Source organism: Onychostoma macrolepis, chromosome 22 (assembly GCF_012432095.1).
Source record: "Onychostoma macrolepis isolate SWU-2019 chromosome 22, ASM1243209v1, whole genome shotgun sequence".
Taxonomy (NCBI): domain Eukaryota; kingdom Metazoa; phylum Chordata; class Actinopteri; order Cypriniformes; family Cyprinidae; genus Onychostoma; species Onychostoma macrolepis.
This window is the reverse complement of record NC_081176.1, coordinates 10,215,742-10,234,254: the sequence shown is the minus strand read 5'-3', so window position 1 is coordinate 10,234,254 and position 18,513 is coordinate 10,215,742. Positions and strand designations below refer to the sequence as shown.

At 40.5% G+C, this 18,513-nt stretch overlaps 3 protein-coding genes across 3 annotated transcripts; 2 read left to right on the top strand and 1 right to left on the bottom strand.

The window, feature by feature from the left end:
• The first annotated feature begins 256 nt into the window (after nt 1–256).
• LOC131530606 (uncharacterized) lies at nt 257–6,350 on the top strand. The gene is made up of 7 exons (XM_058760967.1): nt 257–501; nt 1,182–1,505; nt 2,359–2,679; nt 2,765–3,812; nt 4,783–4,898; nt 5,500–5,737; nt 5,934–6,350. Exons 1-4 carry the CDS (start codon nt 459–461, stop codon nt 2,893–2,895), a joined length of 819 nt encoding a protein of 272 aa, XP_058616950.1. The 5' UTR covers nt 257–458; the 3' UTR covers nt 2,896–3,812; nt 4,783–4,898; nt 5,500–5,737; nt 5,934–6,350.
• An 11-nt stretch (nt 6,351–6,361) lies between these two features.
• Nucleotides 6,362–11,208, top strand: LOC131530611 (uncharacterized). Its single transcript, XM_058760974.1, has 5 exons — nt 6,362–7,289; nt 7,457–8,849; nt 8,955–9,266; nt 9,729–10,031; nt 10,541–11,208. The coding sequence occupies exons 2-5, from the start codon at nt 8,762–8,764 to the stop codon at nt 10,600–10,602; spliced, it is 765 nt and encodes a 254-aa protein (XP_058616957.1). The 5' UTR covers nt 6,362–7,289; nt 7,457–8,761; the 3' UTR covers nt 10,603–11,208.
• A 1,055-nt stretch (nt 11,209–12,263) lies between these two features.
• LOC131530607 (elastase-1-like) lies at nt 12,264–15,757 on the bottom strand. Its single transcript, XM_058760969.1, has 8 exons — nt 15,567–15,757; nt 15,310–15,398; nt 14,828–14,928; nt 13,995–14,120; nt 13,045–13,181; nt 12,809–12,951; nt 12,567–12,716; nt 12,264–12,418 (listed from the first exon to the last, which is right to left on the bottom strand). Exons 1-8 carry the CDS (start codon nt 15,604–15,606, stop codon nt 12,410–12,412), a joined length of 795 nt encoding a protein of 264 aa, XP_058616952.1. The 5' UTR covers nt 15,607–15,757; the 3' UTR covers nt 12,264–12,409.
• Nucleotides 15,758–18,513: the final 2,756 nt, after the last annotated feature.

Genomic DNA, 18,513 nt, shown 5'->3' with positions numbered 1-18,513 from the left:
TCGTTTTTACTGAACCTTCTAAAAAGGGTTGTGCTGTTACCAGAATCCTAATATGGTATTGTTAACAGCCATTTTCCTGTTTATTACTCCTTGCTTCTTCAGAGAAACTCCTTTCGCATGATTACAACTCCGCCCCATGATTCAATGACAAAGACTGCAAACAAAAGTGTGCTTAATTGCTAGTTTAAACTGTTGAAATTATATTGAAGCCAGATTTGCATAATCTAGCAAACTTTTATATTAGGATGGCAGGACAACGACCCCTTGCTGTGTAGGCTATTTTCGAAGGATTCTTTCTGCAGTGCTTACAGTGGGTGGCAGTGATAATGCAGTTTTGCTAACAGACGTTTCAAAAGTGAAAGTTTTCTGTCAGACTCGCACTGTTTGGGTGTGCTGGTAAGAAAAGACAGACTGACAGGACGGGAACTCAGAATCATTATCTTGAATTCTACAGCAATATGAAGAACGTGTTTTTACTTTTTTCTTCCGTACTTTTGGACGGTAAGTTGATTTCGGTTTATTTCTTCAGTGCTTTCTGTTTCATGTTGTTGTGCATTAATGGAAGCAGCAGAAGGTAAATACAATGAGTCTCGATCATTAGTAGTATTTATAACCACAGAAAAAAAGTTCTTGCAAGCGAAAATCTGTGATTCAAAACAGATGCGTGACCGCAAAGGAATTTGCGCTCCCCTCTTTGTAATAGGCCTATTGATGAATCCGAAATATTCAAATAAGGAAGCTTAGAAAACAACTTACTAAGACAAAGAAAATTAAAATCATAACTGCGAAAATTAACTTTAAAATAACTTTTTCCTGTATTACATCCGGGGACAGAAGTTCCGCGTCACAATTTGGTAAAAGTGAACAAGGTCAGACATCATTGATACCTTTTCTTCATAGTCTACTCGTCTTGAAAACGTCAATTAAACATTTATATCCATTTCATTTATTATCTGCTAGTTGTTAAAAATCTATTCCGTGAGCACATCACAATTTGTGACATGAAACTGTCTCTAGTTTGCGAGTTTGACATTATGTGATGGAATAATTATGTCAAATTTTATTTTGTTCTGTATTATTTTGTGGACTGTATTAACATCAGCTAGCATCATCCTAAATGATCGATTTCAGTAACAATATGTTTACGTAGTTTACTGATATTAAAAATGTTTGTTTTGCAGGTGTGTTTGGCAAGACGAAAAAGGTGTCAGTGAAGGAGGGAGATTGTCTCACTCTACACACCGATGTCACTGAAATACAGAGAATATTTTTGTTAATGTGGATGTATGGATCTCAAAACACTATTATCGCCAAAATTGATGGGAAAACTCAGGCAGTCTCGTTATACGATGTTGATGATGGGAGGTTTGAAGACAGACTGCAGTTGGACAATAAGACTGGATCTCTGAACATCAGGGACATCAGAACCAAACACTCTGGAGATTATCATCTGAAGATCATCAGCAACGCGACCTTCCTCCAGACATTCAGTGTTACTGTCCATGGTGAGAAGCTCAGATATTTTTACACTACCGTATTGACCCGAATATAAGACGATGTTTTTTTATTTTTTATTTTATTTTTTTTCTTCTTGGAAATGCATCTGAAAAAATGCGGTCGTCTTATATTCAGGGTCTAGACTTTGACATGTCAATAATAGACCCACAACAATAGGTGGCGCCAAAAAAACCGCATAAAACGAGTATGCCATGAAATAATGTAATGTGTGTTGTAAAGATCGTGAGTGAAAACAAAAGAAAAAGAAAAGCTTACAGCGGCACGAGACGTGACTGTCATGTTAGCCTGATGTGATGGGACCAAACTTCCTCTGTAAGTGATTTTAAAACATAAGACAGTACCCAGATTTGAAGACTACAATAAGATTTCACTTATACTGTTAATCAAATTTTGGTAGGCTACTATGAGATGGATAGCCTAAATGTTATATAATTCAGATGGGCTACCTGTTATTTTTATGGTATATCAAATATTTTTCAATGTAATTGTTGGTACATTTTACCAGTATTTACCATACTTTCAAAACAAAAATTAAAATAGGAAAAATAATTTAATTTAATTTTAAATGTGTTGTACAGAGAGAGAGAGAGAGAGAGAGAGAGAGAGAGAAAAAAAAGATTTGGTTTTCAAAAAGCCTTTTTCCAAAAAGTACATCTGGAAAATGGGGGGTCATCTTATATTCGGGTCAATACGGTATTTGCATACTGTTTCGTGGGGAAACTGTTAATTACCGTGTTATGAAATGTGCTTTTAATATCTAAACATGTATGTATATATTTGCTCTTTCTATAGGTTTTTCCCTTTCTATAAATCACATAAATGTTCCTGTTTTTTTTCCAGATGTGATTTTTGCAGGGTTAGAAAACAAGAAAGAAGGAGATTCTGTTACTCTGCACACTGGTGTTACTGATTCACAGAAACATGATCTAATACGGTGGACATTTGGACCTACGAATCCAGACAGCCTTATAGCTGAAATGAACATTAAGATTGATGAGATCACATTCGGTCCAGATGATATATACAGAGAAAGACTCCAGCTGGATCATCAGACAGGATCTCTCACCATCAGAGATGTCAGAACAACAGACACTGGAGTTTATCAGCTACAGATCTCCAACAGTAAAGAAACACTATACAAGAGATTCAACGTTTTTGTCAGTACGTACTTCACATTAAAAGAGTGATTTCTTCATACTAGAATCCCGCATGTGATTTACTCACACTAATGTCCATCTCTCTTCAGCCATTCCAGAACCAGGTCTGTCCACAGGATATATTGTGCTGATTTGTGCCCTGCTGTTTGCGGTTGTATCTTCGGGTGTGATTTACTATATGCTCAGATACTATAAACAGAAAGGTAAGTGTTGTCAATAGATAGCAAAAGTGATAAAAGTTTTAGGGTCATATTATTTACTAAACAGGGCAAATTAGCTTGAGAGCACAGTTCCATAAAAGCACTGATGGGAGTGGAAAGTTCTGCGGTTGATCTACGGACAATGCACATATTATTAAAGAACACAGATGCAGCAGCTCATTTCCATATTGACCAACGCAATCTACCTAGTGCAGTGCAAATGTGGCAAACAATATGTTCGGATAACATCTTCCACTGGTATTCCAAATGAATGAACATGACTGCCGTTTATCCTCATAGAGCAACTATTGCAGCCAAGTGCAAATGGGTTATAAATGAACCCTTTAATCTATGGTCATTCATATGACTGCTGTTATAATCCTTTTAGGAAACATAGCTGAAAAATCTTCAAAGACAATTTTTATGTTCTTCTATGTTAAAACATTTTACGTCTTTTTTTACGGAGAAGGCGATTAGTCACCAGAAGAGACAGACGGCAGTGCGTAAGTGTTTTAATGCTCATTCTTAGCTCTGTTGTTTAAATTAATTCCTTGTTGCTAGGAAAGAATAGTTTGTTTCCTACCTATTTCTATTCTGCTTTTTCGTTGTGGTTTATATTTTTGATTGCACTTATTGATCATTATAATAACTGCCCTTTAGCTTAAACTCCTTTCCTGCACTTAAGTGCGAAGTGTTAGTTTCGATTTGAGCCATTGCCCTGCGATTGGCTGGTGGTTGTGCTAATTAAAAGCGACCACAGCTTTTTTTCACTCTAGACTGTGTATTTGTTTGAGGTGTGTGCGCTGACGCGGAAGCGTCTGCGGAAGCGTTCAGCCGTCGTGTTCAGCCTCCTCGTGTGAAGACCGAGGAGTGTAAAGACCTGCGACTTTTTCCTGTGCGACTTGAACCGAGCAACGACACCGAGCTACACACTTAAGTATCTTTTTCCTTCTACCTCTATCATGTGTCTCCAAAACATTCCGGTTCTCTCTCAGCCACTCTCTAACATCACTCGCAGACGGCAACGTAATACTGCTAACCTCGCCCTATCTCTACATCTTCCACTACACCTCTGGCTTTCTCTGTGGGTCTCTGGAATTGTCAGTCAGCCGTCAACAAAGCTGACTTCATTTCTGCCTTTTCTTTAAAATCCACTCTCAGCATCTTGGGCTTGACTGAGACCTGGATTCGTCCAGAAGACTCAGCAACCCCAGCTGCTCTCTACTAATTTCTCTTTCTCTCATACTTGGCGTCAAGTTGGTCGGGGTGGGGTACTGGCCTGCTCGTTTCACACAATTGGAAATACTCAACCCACTCTACCCTTTGCAATTACAACTCATTTGAATGTCATGCCATTACTGTATCAGCTCCGATAAAACTCCAGATTGTGGTAATCTACCGTCCCCCTGGACAAATTCTAGCCACCTTCCTAGAGGAGCTGGACGGGTTGTTGTCCTCTTTGTGGAGGATGGCATTCCACTCTTAGTCTTTGGTGATTTCAACATTCACCTAGACAAGCCTTATGCTACAGACTTCCACTCGCTACTAGCTTCATTTGATCTCAATCGCCTTACCACTACTAGCACGCACAAATCAGGCAACCAACTTGATTTAATTTACACACGCAATTGTACTGCAGATAACATTCTGGTACAACCGCTACATATTTCGGACCATTTCTTCATTACATTTACATTACATTTTCCTACCCGTGTGCCACCAACCCCCCTACCGGTTACTTTTAGACGAAACCTGCGCTCCCTTTCTCCTTCCCATCTTTCCTCTGTAGTATCCTCCTCTCTTCCCTCACCTACCCATTTCTCATCTCTGGATGTAAACGCAGCTACTGAAACTTTATGCTCTACCTTAACTTCTTGTCTAGACGACATTTGTCCTCTCTCCTCTAGGTCAGCACGGACTGCCCCTTCTAACCCCTGGTTATCTGATGTTCTTCGTGAACATCGGACTAAACTCAGAGCGGCAGAGAGAAAATGGCACAAATCAAACAACCCGTCGGACCTGAGTAGGTATCAGTCTCTGCTCTCATCTTTCTCTGCTGATGTCCACACTGCCAAATCCTCACATTTCCACAACAAGATCAACAGCGCTCCAGACATGCGTAATCTCTTCAGAACATTTAATTCTCTCCTCTGTCCCCTCCACCACCTCCCACCACTTCTATTACAGCTGATGACTTTGCTACTTTTTACAGACAAAACTAGATCGATCAGTAATCAGTTCTCATCTCCACGCACACAGGACCCCCAACCAACCACTTCCACTGCTAAACCTCCCATTTTCTCCTTCTGTCCCCTGACGGAGGCTGAAGTATCAAACTTCTCCTCTCCAACCATCCTACAACATGTCCTCTTGACCCAATCCCTCGCACCTTCTGCAAGCAATCTCTCCCACGCTCTTACCGACACTCACACACATCATCAACACATCCCTCCTCACAGGCATCTTCCCCACTGCGTTCAAGCAGGCTCGGGTAACCCACTGCTCAAAAACCTACATTAAACACTTCTCTTATAGAAAACTATAGACCTGTCTCTCTCCTTCCATTCATAGCGAAAACACTTGAACGTGTTGTCTTCAACCAGGTCTCATTGTTTCTTTCACAGAACAACAAACTGGACGCTAAACAGTCAGGTTTCAGGAGTGGCCATTCAACTGAGACTGCGCTTCTCTCGGTCACTGAAGCCCTGCGAATTGCAAAAGCCCATTCCAAATCATCAGTCCTCATTCTGCTGGATCTATCTGCCGCGTTTGACACTGTAAATCATCAGATACTCCTCTCCACTCTCTCATCACTGGGCATCGCTGGAATTCCACTTCGCTGGTTTGAATCCTATCTCACTGGTAGGTCTTTCAGGGTGGCCTGGGGAGGGGAGGTATCCAAAGCACATACACTGGTCACTGGGGTTCCTCAGGGATCGGTTCTTGGACCTCTCCTCTTCTCCACATACACTACATCACTGGGTCCCATCATACAGGCACATGGATTCTCCTACCACTGCTATGCTGATGACACACAGCTCTATCTCTTTTCAACCAGATGATCCAACGGTAGCTGCAAGGATCTCAGGTTGCCTGTCAGACATCTCGGCATGGATGAAAGAACATCACCTCCAGCTCAACCTGGCAAAGACTGAGCTTCTTGTCTTTCCTGCCGCTCCAACTCTACAGCATGACATCACGATCCAGTTAGGTTCATCAACAATTACCCCATCAACTTCGGTCAGAAATCTTGGTGTAATCTTTGATGACCAGCTGACCTTCAAAGACCACATTGCAAAGACTGCTCGATCTTGCAGGTTTGCACTACACAACATCAGAAAGATCAGGCCCTTTCTGACAGAGCATGCTGCACAACTTCTTGTCCAGGCCCTTGTCATTTCTAGGCTGGACTACTGCAATGCTCTTCTGGCTGGACTTCCATCAAACACAGTCAAACCTCTACAAATGATTCAGAATGCGGCACGACTGGTCTTCAAGGAACCCAAAAGAGCCCATGTTACACCTCTCTTTATCTCATTGCATTGGCTACCAATCGCAGCTCGCATCAAGTTCAAGACACTGATGCTTGCTCATAGAACAACCACAGGCTCAGCACCCGCCTACATGCACTCACTATTAAGAATCTACATCCCCTCCAGAAATCTGAGATCTGCTAGTGAGCGACGCCTCGTGGTACCATCACAAAGAGGCTCAAAATCACTCTCCAGAACATTCTCGTTCACCATTCCTGGCTGGTGGAATGATCTTCCCACCCATATTCGGAGTACTGGATCCCTGTCAATCTTCAAGCAACAGCTGAAAACTCATCTCTTTCGACACTACTTGACTTCAACCTACACATAAAAAAAAAAAAAAAAAAAAAAATCTTTCTCCTTACTTATTCCTTCCCTTGCTAGCTTGTACTTATTTAAACAATGCCTGAGACTTGGTGTTACAAGCACTTCCTTTGTCGAATTGCCTCTTCAAGATGAATCGCTTCATGTGTTCCCCAAATTGTAAGTCGCTTTGGATAAAAGCGTCTGCAAAATGACTAAATGTAAATGTAAATGTAAATGTCTTCTCCATTCACTTGATGTTGAGACAGAAAAGAAGACTGTGTCAGTGATGAAGGGAAATTCTCTCACACTAAAAACCGGTGCAACTGAAATCCAGAAAGACAATGAAGTACTCTGGACATTTGGACCTCAAGATATAGTCATCGCTCAAATCCACAAACAGGCTGGTAACAGCTCATATGCTGATGATGAGCGATTCAGAGACAAACTGCAGCTGGACCATCAGACTGGAGATCTGACCATCAGCAACATCAGGATTGCAATCTCTGGAGATTATCAGATGAAGATCACTGGCAGCAGAACATCTAAGCTGAAGAGATTCAAAGTTATTGTGCGAGGTGAGCTTCTTTAATATTTCAAATATCCTTTATTATAATATCCTTAATATCCTTTTTACTACAAATATTACTTTATTCTTTTTAAGCTTTTGGGGCTCTTTAGTGGATGTGAAGTTGTTCATCTGCAGATTTACATGTAAACGTTTTTATGTTTCTGTTACATGAAGAGGACACACAAAAAATCACAGAGGGAGAACCTGTCCATCTGCAGACCGGTCTTACTGAACTACAGGAAGATGATCAGATTCTGTGGACGTTTGAAGATGCCCTCATAGCCAAACTTAATAGAGAGAGCAGTGAGAACAGCGTCTACAATGTTAATGATGAGAGATTCAGAGGCAGACTGGGGCTGGATGAACAAACTGGAGATCTAACCATCACAAACACTAAAAGCACCGACTCTGGAGTTTACGAATTACAGATCAAGAGCAGCGATGAAGTCTCCTACAAGAAATTCAATGTTCTTGTTTGCTTTGAGTAATTCCAAAAATATTTTTAAACAATAATTAATAAGCCAGATTGTACCTGCACAATATAGCTAAAAATAAAAATGTAAATGGGTAAATTAACACAAAAGGAACATTTAAAATAATCCTATTTACTTAAAGGTACCAATATAAAAATATGAAAAAAATGTAAATTATCCGAAAAGTGCATTCTTCCTACAAAAGCTGTGGTTGTTCCTAGAACAAAACGAGTTATTTGAAGAAAAAAGATACATGTTACACAGAACAAGCAGCTTTGCCAACTTTAGTGACTTTGTTGCTAGATTTAGCCTTTAGTGACGCTTTTCCTAAAAAGCACCTAGCGACAAATCCAGTGACTTTTTGGACAAACCTTGTCTAGTTTCCAAGACATGCCGCTAATACTGCACAAGTGCATACAAGTAAGCAGTCTTAAAGTGCCGTGTTTCAGTCACTATTTTACATTCATCTCATAATCTGACAGCAGAAAGAGAAAAATAGATAAATAAACAGGTTTATTTTGAATCTGGATATATTAAAATACAGTATGTGAGTGCAGAGAGTAGAAGAGAAGCAAACAAGTGTAAAAGGCTGACATTAGGCAGAATGTAAATATGACGCAATTGCGTCATGAATATGTTAATTAGCGTATGATGTCATTTAGTGACATTTAGCACCTTTTCGAGCAGGCTTTAGCTACACTGTAAAAAGTGATAAGTTAACTTAACTAAAAAAAAATTCAAGTTCACTTAACTTTTTTTTTTAATTATTATTATTTACTTAATAATTTTAAGGCAATGGGTTTCCTCAAGTTTTTTAAGTTAACTTGTCACTTTTTACAGTGATACTTTCCATTGAAAGTAGCTGACACAAGTGAGAACAAGTGAGAGAGGTATTAGTTTGCATTTACACTGCAAGACTTAACGCACAGATCTGTTTTGATTATTTACTCACAGTCACTGTTTTTTCAAACTCAATCCCGGTTTGCAGTGTGTATCTAGCAGCATAATGAACTTCAAACTGCACATTATCCAAAGAGCGCTTCTTTTATTATCATTTAAGCTGTCAATCAATCACTTCAGGTTAAGATCACTGAGTGAGTTCTGCACTTTTGCCAAAAACATATTATAATCTGTATTCAATATACTGTGTCACTCAGCTGCACATTAACACTCCTATGTTGCACTGTGACTTTGTGCAGTGAACATGCTGAAACATACAGTTGGAGATTCTGTCACTCTACAAACTGATGTTACTGAGCTGAAGAATGATGACAGGATACTGTGGAAGTTTAGCGATAAAGACATATTAATCGCCGAACTCAACCAAGCCACCAATCAGACCTTATTCTATGAAGGTCCTGATGGGAGATTAAGAGACCGACTGCAGTTAAACCAGCGAACTGGAGATCTGACCATCAGGAACATCAGCAGAGCTCATTCAGACGTTTATACACTTCAAATCACGAGAGGCAAAAAGAGCACATGCAAGAGATTCATGGTTATTGCCCACGGTGAGTAATGTGATGCTGTAACAATTAAATATTCAGATAATATTTAGTAATATTTTAACTTCAATGCTTAAATGCACACACTTTGTAAAACTGACGTTAGCGAAGTTGGATTTTCAAATTTCAGACCATGCATGGTCTAGAAATACTGTTAAGTGTCACTGATTTATTTTTCTTCAGTCATTCAGGTTTACTCTACATAATTAGTTCAACCAAACTGACAAAAATGTCATTGCAAACCTGTATAAATTATTTCTTGTGTAGAGTACAAAAGATGATGTTTTGATGAATGCTAACACTTCTCTTTTCCATCACAATGGTTTTGTGTGAGGAAGTGAATGAATGAAATTAGCTTTTAAACATGTTTTACTGCTGAAATTTAGCTTCAGTGTTACTGTAGCAGTAAGACTGTCTGTTATAATGTTCATGTTTTTCTCTTTTATGTTGTGCTGGGACAAAATAAAGAAAAGACTGTGTCAGGGATGGAGGGAGATTCAGTCACGCTAAACAGCGATATTGAAATACAAGGTTACCTTGTATTGTGGATGTTTGGACCTGAAGACTGCCTAATTGCTAAAGGTGAAACAAAGAAAAAGATCTCTACATATGATGGTGCTGACGGGGGATTCAGAGGCAAATTGAATCTGAATTATGAGTCTGGATCTCTGACCATCACAAACACCAGAACTGAACACACTGGAGTTTATAAACTACAGGTCATCTGCAGCCGAGAGACCAAATATAAGACATTCAGAGTTACAATCCGTGGTAAGTAACATGTTGATCTAAGTCATGCGGCCTCTGTGCATACAACTAATGTGATCTGAAATTAAGAGTTTGCAGTAAAATAAATTTTATATATATATATATATATATATATATATATAATTTTTATTTTTTCAGTTCCAATTGGTGGAATTAATGCCGCATAGATTAAATATTTCAGCTTTATATTAATTTTTGTTGGACTTTTAGTTTTAGTGCAATTAGAAATGCTTCGCTGTGTTTATAATGCATTTTTATAATGCCTGAGTAGGTAATACTGTACGTTTGATGAAAAAGGTTATTTTAATAGTATAAACACTATTGTATGAATCCAGACATGCATTCGTCATATTGTCATTGTTACCAGCTTTAGTTGCGTTGTTTCACTGCCATTCATAACTACTCTCCCATTTCAAACACTATCATCTGTTGCTTTTCTTTTCATTTTACCATTTAATGTAGCTGTGACACCTGTTTTTTTAACCTTCTGTGATTTCTTTGTTTTCTTGCAGAGAGTGAAAGAAATACAGACTTTGGGCCTGAGCAAGAAGGTATCCCCTTAGTACAGAAATGAAACTCACAACACACACATTGGGGGGTATGAATTTATTTTTTGTTGAAAATGACTACAGTCCTCAATTTGTTAGCAAAAAGGACCTTATACAATAAGTACTGTTTGTTTTGAAAGCACTACATTTGACTGGAATTTGTCATTATCACCGTTAATTATGTGCTAATGAGCGTACTTCATGTTTTATTGTCCCTTTTGTTTTCTTTCAGTTACCTTGTTTTTTTCTCTCCTCCAGTATCACAAACTTTTGTTTAATAGCAATATTAGTGTTTTCCTGGAACCAAAATGTCAGTACCAAGAGTTCTCTGTACGAATTACGATACTATAGCAAATCTATTGTAGCTAATTTATTTTTGTTACGTCCTCTGTCGTGTGTGTCATGTGTTCCCGCCTCTTGTGTCCTTATTTGGTCATGTTCCTGTCCTTGTTGAGTTTTTGTAGTTTGTTTATTCAGATCAGGTGTGTGTATTTATCTGTGATTGTCTTGTGTATATAAGGTCCTGTCTGTTCAGTTAGTGTTTGTCTGGTCTACTCGTTACTCCCTGGTGTTCCTGTGTGTGTGTGTGTGTGTGTGTGTGTGTGTGTGTGTGTGTGTGTGTGTGTGTGTGTGTGTGTGTGTGTGTGTGTGTGTGTGTGTGTGTGTGTGTGTGTGTGTGTGTGTGTGTGTGTGTGTGTGTGTGTGTGTGTGTGTGTGTGTGTGTGTGTGTGTGTGTGTGTGTGTGTGTGTGTGTGTGTGTGTGTGTGTGTGTGAGTGTGTGAGTGTGTGAGTGTGTGAGTGTGAGTGTGAGTGTGTGAGTCCTGATGTCATCGTTAAAGACTATTATTTTGAAGTTTATCCTCGTCTCCGTGTTCCTCGTTCCTCCCTGCTGTGTGCACCGTGACAATTTTATAATCTTATATGTTTCATTTTGAAAGTGGCTGTACTTTGAGGGTTCAGATGTTTATAGTGAGAGTTTTTGCATTGTATGTATATATCTCTGTTGATGCTCTCTTTTCAATTATTCAGTTAAATTCAGGTTTATTTGTATAGCGCTTTTTACGGTACAAATCGTTGCAAAGCAGCTTTACAGAAAATGAAGGGGAAATTTCAGGGTTGGCATCATCTGAGGTCCTCTGAGGGGTTGGCATCATCTCTTCTTAGGTGTTCTGGATCCAGACTGAAACTTGTGTAATTCCTAGTTACCACGGGATGTCAATGAACTCCGAACGTTATCAGGAAGGCTATTCCAGAGTTTGGGAGCCAAATGTGAAAAAGCTCTACCTCCTTTAGTGGACTTTGCTATCCTAGGTACTACCAAAAGTCCAGAGTTTTGTGACCTTACGGAGAGTGATGCATTGTAGCGAGACAGAAGACTAGTTAGGTACGCAGGAGATAAACCATTTAGGGCCTTGTAGGTAAGTAGTAATATTTTGTAGCTGATATGGAACCTAATAGGGAGCCAGTGCAGAGACTGTAAAATGATTCTCCTTTTTCAATAATAACTTATTTGAAAGAAATTGGATGGTTATTTTTGTTTTATTTTTGTTTTGCAATATTTGACCAGTTTGAATAAAACAAGTGTTACAGCTCGTTGAATACATGTTCGTGTAAGATAAAGCAATAATAAAACCTTGAATAATAAAGTGCACCATTGAATTTATTTGATGTTTTGATCAAACTGGATTAAACAAGGACACAAATAATCTTCAAAATGATTCAAAAGCAGCCCCAGATTAGATGAAAAGTTTATTGTATGTTTGTCCATCGCAGATGTTAAAACTTGCTAAATGGAGGATGTTTTTCTTTCATCATCTCAGTTTTTCCTGCTTATCAAATGATCTGAAATGAACAAAATGGCACAAGAAACAAGAAATTATAATAGTATTTTATAATAGTATTATAAGATACAGTCGTGATCTTTATTGTTTGTTAATGACATATGTAAAGTTTATTATAATGGTGATGTGATCTTATGAACTGCGCTTACGCCATTAATCCAGCTGATGTAGGCAGACACACGGGTGAAGACTGTTGGCTTCTTGGTGGTGTTACAACCCAATGAAGACACAAAGCTGGTCACTCCATGGACAACATACTTACCACTGACCTGGCAGTTCAGAGGGCCGCCAGAGTCACCCTAAAACATGGGCCAAAATGAGACATTTTACTGCATTACCAAATAACTAATCACAGGAAATAGTTCATGATCTGGTTGAGAGTCTTTCTTACATTACATCCAGAGTCACTTCCACCACCAGCGCAAACCATGGTGGTCTTCACAGTGCTTCCCCACCAGTCGCTACGAGAGCAGTTACTGTGGTCGACCACGGGCAGATAGGCCTGTTTCAGCTGAGCCGAGAGTGACCCACCAGCTGCATGAAGATCAGAGGAGAGAAATAGAAATGAGTCAGAAATTATTTCAGGCAACATCATGGCTGATTTGTTGTACTTTAAGCTAAACTGACTCGATGTGCGGCCCCAGCCGGTGATGTAACAGGGGTTGTTGTGGGGCAGAACCTGTCCAGAGGGTGGCAGGCTGGCCAGCTGCACATATGAGTTCAGAGAGGCGCTGGAGGACAGGCGCAGAAGGGCAATATCATATCTGAAATGCACAGAATGGACAGTCTACAAGTTAGATTTCAAACATTTGTGATTCTAGGGGGCGCTATAACTTTAGAAAATCTTTGATACAATCATGTATGTTGTGCTGATGTGTGTAATTGTACATTTATGTTGCATTAACATTAGGTCTAAAAGTGGAAAACTTTAAATTAGATATATTGTATATGCTGTGTCAAAGTTATATTACATGCTTGTTGATATATGATATGTTGAAATTATTATAATTTATATGTTACTCAGCTGGTCATTGATCTCATACAGCAATTTTAAATATATTTTAAAATATTTATTTAAATATTTATAAATATATTTGCTAAAAATATATCCGTAAATATATTTACTATCAGTCTATTTGTATATTTTTGAAAATACATTTTAAAGCATTTAATGATACATTATGCTCTATGTATTTCAGTCCAAGAAAATACATTCACATAGGCCACATATTTTACAACGTTAAAAAAATAAATAAAAATTAAATAGTTAAAAAATATATATTTAAACAAATATTTTAAAATTATTTTAAAATTAAAATTATTATAAAATTATTTCAAAATCCATATATTATATTAAAGCAGACTAGCAACAAGAACACTGCAAAAATATAGGTTAATACTACTGAAAAAGTCCTCCGAGGTCATTATAGTACTTTTTGTGTTCGTTAAAGTTATGTAGCTGTAATTATCCACGGACTGTATCTTGTATGTATACAGTTGAGTGTGTTGCGTGTAATTATATACTGTGTATAATTGTCTCCACAGTCATGTATGTTGTGTATGTAATGTTTACATACCCAGAAGCCACACTGTTGCGGTTCCAGTTGGGGTGGATGTGGACGGTGCTGACGCTCATGTACTGCTCGCGACCCTCGTTGCTGTTTAAGTTGTGTTCGCCCAGGACAACACGCCAAGTTCTCGAGCTGCACAGGAAACACGTTTAAGTGGACACAGGTTTTGTTTGTTTATTTACTTTCTTCTTAACGCCATTCCAGCATCTGTAGCTAGATTGGGGGGCAAATAGAACAGGGGTGTCAAACTCAGTTCCTGGAGGGCCACAGCCCTGCCGTGTTTAGCTCCAACCCTGCTCCAACACACAAACCATGTAGTTTTTAAATAAGCCTGAAGGACTTGATCATGACATAAACTCGCAATTACGAGTTATAAAGTTATAATTGCAAGAGCTAAAATTGCAATTGTAAGAAAATATCAAAATTGTGAGCTCACTTTTTTCCCCTCAAAACTGGACTTCATAACTTGCAATTGAGATTTTATGTCTGAATTCGTCTGAGAAAAGTCAGAATTGCAGGATATCAAACTCACAACTGCGAGAAAAAAGTCAGAATTTCAAAATATTCGCTTAAAATATAAAACTACATTTATATCCCGCAATTCTGGCTTTATAACTATATGAGAAAACAAATTGTGAGAGAAAAAGTCACAATTATCTCTTAATTGTTTTGTACATGACACATTCAAAGTGAGTTACAGCTGCCACCAGAGGGCGGACTGTATGACACAATCGTCTGAATGTGAAATGTGCTTTAGAGTCATACATATGTGATCTCTTACAGTTTTTCAGATGTGTTTGTTGTCTCTTAGCCATATAGATACTGAAAACTTTCATTACGTGTCAACGCAGTGGGCGGCGGTCATCACCCAATTATTTTTGATCAGAGTCCCACCACAGGTATGATGGTAGCTGCCGCCAGACAGGTACTGGAGAGAGATCTGAGAAAGAGACAATGAATGTGTTAGTATCAGAAGTTTTGAGGGGGGAAACAACAGAAACACCCTCATTTCAATATGAGTGGTCTTTGAAACTTGATTAAAATAACCCAGCAAGTAGACCGGACTTAATTCATGCTGAAAAATGCAGCTTGAAATGGTTTCACTTGGTATCAAGCTGGTTTTTAATGATCATCATGGTGGAGCTGATGCCAACCTGCCTTGTAGACCATCTTTGTCAAGATTGTTAGTGAGACAGCAACTAACCTTCAACCATATTAAGAAAAATATCTTGACCACCTTAACCTTGTACAACCATGTCCATTTAGATGTGGAAAAACACCAAAACAACTTATTTATTGACTTATTATTAAGATGTTTTACCTGCCAAGGCCAAGAGTTGGGTCTTGCCACCTCTCCACCAACGACCCTCTCCTCAAGGGCCTCCTCCAGATATCTGGGCTCAGCCAGCGCTGGATACAAAAAACACACTTAGACATGCTAGGACTGTAGTATTATTGTAGTTAGAGTCCATATAGACTCAATTTTTAAAGTTCTGAGTATTGCATGCATTTGTTAAATTGGCAAAATCTAAGCTAAATGCAAATGATTCTCTCAATAGAAACAGACAAACGTCTTACCCAGGGCGGCCAGCACGCTCAACAACAGGATCCTCAGCATGTTTGAAGTCTGTCTTTCTGCACTCTGAACACTTCTGTCATCTATATATATATGCCCGCAGAAGTTCACAGAACAGGTGTTTTCTCGTGGCTGATGCCCACAGGTGTGTGAATCCCACAGATTTCACCACTGCCAAGGCCAATGTGACAGTTGCAGAATAAACTTGTTTATCTAGCTTGATACAAATGATTAACCTGTATTAACTTTGAGTTAGTTCATTTCAGTATTACTCTTATGCTCCTTATATAAAGTTCTTGTGCAGTATAATTGAAAGTGCACATTTTGATGTCACATTTTTCAAGTTCAACAAAAATCTTTTTTTTTTTCTTTTTTTTTTTGCAATTTTATTTTTAATATTTAGTTTTTTTTTCTGAGTTGTTTTTATGTATTATGTTTTACTTTTTGATAATAGTCCATTAAGACTTTTTATGAACATGATGATAATCGGTTTATCGATTATATTATATTATATTATATTATATTTGTGGCGAGTGGGGCGGGGCCGAGAGCCGTGGGAACGGAGCGAGGCTGGTGGAGTTAATGATAATGAGCGACACCTGCACCACTCGCCGGTCTCGAGTCCCACGGAGGAGCTCCGGAAGGATAAAAGGAGGAGTGACGACAGTGGAAGACGAGAGAGGACCAGGCCTGGACTTTTATTTTGTATTTTATGTGCGGCAGTTGTCCGTGAGGGGCTGCCACTTTACTTTTATATTTGTTTATTTTATTAAAACTTTGTTTTAAGACCGCCAGTGGCTGCCCGAGGCAGGTGGTGCTGGAGCAATGGAAGAACAGGTGGGACGGAAGGCTCGCTGCCGTGCTCCGGGGTCGAGGAGGGGTGGCTGCCGTCCAAGAGGGAGCGGAGGAGTCGGCGCCGTTCGCCAGGAGGCCGGAGCCTGCTGCCATCCGCCATGTTTGGGGAGGAGCAGGGAATGGGGGACTCGCTACCGGCTGCCCTCGACCGGAGGAGCCATCGCCGTCCGCCAGGAGGCGGAGGAGCAGAGCCGTCCACCAAAGAGGTCCAGTACCATCGCATAGCACCGCGAGTGGAAGCCTGGTTGAGGACCGAGCGGCAGTGTGTCTGGGAACCGGACCGAGAATTATTATTTTTTTTTTCCTCTCTTCCCTCTCTCGTCTCTGTCTCTCCTCATCCTTCCGTCTCCTTTTCTCTCGCCTCGTCTGTCCTTACCCCCAGGTACGCCGCGGCCGCCGTGATCGGCTCCCCCCGGGGAGGGGGGGAGTAGAGCGCAGTCTCGGGAGTACCCCCCGGCCTGCGAGGGGCGATGGGGGTATGTGGCGAGTGGGGCGGGGCCGAGAGCCGTGGGAACGGAGCGAGGCCGGTGGAGTTAATGATAATGAGCGACACCTGCACCACTCGCCGGTCTCGAGTCTTGTTCTGCGATTAGCACTCCCCTAGTGTTAGCTGCCTTACCGAGCCATTCTGTGTTTCTGTTTTGTTCTTGTATTGTTCTGCATTTATTACTTTCGTAGTTTTAGCTGCGATACGGAATCCTCTTAGTTGTCTTAGTCTCGCCTTGTCTGTTTTCTCGTGTTTTGTTTCTTGTCCATGTTCCTGGATTAACCCTTCGTCTTTCCGTTTGGACTCTGTTTGCCCCTGCTTGGATTATTGCTCACGTTATCGGACTACCCCTCTTCTCAAGCCCTTTGGATATCGTTCGCCGATCAAAGACCCACGCTTGCTCTAGGATTACTCTGTGTCTTGCCCATGCCATACCAGTTTGCTGTTGTTTGACCCTGCCTGTGTTTTGACCACGTCACTGTATAATAAAAGCTTTGCACATGGATCCGCACGTCTCACGTCTCGTTGGCTCCGTTACAGAATACTCGGCCGCACAAGGATCCAGCAGCTTTTCAAACGGACATTGGCCTGGTATGGACACAACAAGACTATTATGGCGCTTTTCCACTGCATGGTACGGCACGGCACGGTACGGTTCAGTACAGCTCGCTTTTGGGGGGTTTTCCACTGGGTACAGTACCTGGTACCGGGTACTTTTTTTAGTACCACCTCGGCCGAGGTTCCAAGCGAACCGTACCGTTACCAAAACGTGACGTGTAAACTCTGCTGATCACTGATTGGCCGGAGAAAATCGTCACTGCCTGCGTCATTGAACTTGCTGCACGAGACACAACAGACCCGGCTGCTAGATTTAAATCAGCACAGCCAACGAAGGATTGAACGCGACTGTTTTGAATGAGCGCACCTTTCTTTTAACAACCAAAAAACGTCTGTTTCGTTGTCAGTCGAGGAAGTACAGACTGTCCTCTCACTGATAGCTGAGGAGCGGATCCAGCGAGAGCGTGATGGAGCGATGCAGAATTAAAAAGTTTTTCAGGAGTCGCGGCAGTAGAGGCGGCGCGACTATAACGACACGTGAAAAATCCCGCCCACTCTAAAGCGGTACTAAACTGCAGTGGAAACGCAAACCGAGCCGAACTGAGCCGTGCTGTGCCGTTCTGAGCCGTGCCGAGCTGAGTCGTACCACGCAGTGGAAAAGCGCCATTATTTGCCCTTAAACAAGGTCCGCGATCACTGGAAAACCATATTCGATCATTTTTAGCCATCGCTCACTATTCAGAATTACCGGACATTATTTTGATAGAGATTTTCTGCGATGGCATAAACCCACCTCTTAAGGCTAAGCTTAGACTCGAGGGTCCGCGTTCGTCACTCAGTCAGTTTTTGGACTATGCTCTATTGTCAGTCGGTTCCTCATTCACCGTGGTTGTCTCGGAGGAGGAACGCGACATCTCGTCCGTGCTGATAATGGCGGCCGTACCCGAGCACACTCACATAATGGCGGCGACAGTGGAACCCCTTCACAAAATGGCAGCAACAACGATGCTCCGTCATGTCACAGATGCCATTCATGAGTCCAGTCAAGT

Bases quoted from the DNA above. Each gene is read 5' to 3' on its own strand.
- LOC131530606 (XM_058760967.1), top strand. From the start codon at position 459: ATGAAGAACGTGTTTTTACTTTTTTCTTCCGTACTTTTGGACG. The intron at 502-1,181 runs GTAAGTTGATTT...TTTGTTTTGCAG, and splicing joins TTCTTCCGTACTTTTGGACG to GTGTGTTTGGCAAGACGAAA. The intron at 2,680-2,764 runs GTACGTACTTCA...ATCTCTCTTCAG, and splicing joins GAGATTCAACGTTTTTGTCA to CCATTCCAGAACCAGGTCTG.
- LOC131530611 (XM_058760974.1), top strand. From the start codon at position 8,762: ATGAACTTCAAACTGCACATTATCCAAAGAGCGCTTCTTTTATTATCA. The intron at 8,850-8,954 runs GTGAGTTCTGCA...GACTTTGTGCAG, and splicing joins CTTCAGGTTAAGATCACTGA to TGAACATGCTGAAACATACA. The intron at 9,267-9,728 runs GTGAGTAATGTG...GACAAAATAAAG, and splicing joins ATTCATGGTTATTGCCCACG to AAAAGACTGTGTCAGGGATG.
- LOC131530607 (XM_058760969.1), bottom strand. From the start codon at position 15,606: ATGCTGAGGATCCTGTTGTTGAGCGTGCTGGCCGCCCTGG. The intron at 14,929-15,309 runs GTAAAACATCTT...TCTCTTTCTCAG, and splicing joins CCAACTCTTGGCCTTGGCAG to ATCTCTCTCCAGTACCTGTC. The intron at 13,182-13,994 runs GTATGTAAACAT...TGTGCATTTCAG, and splicing joins CGCAACAGTGTGGCTTCTGG to ATATGATATTGCCCTTCTGC.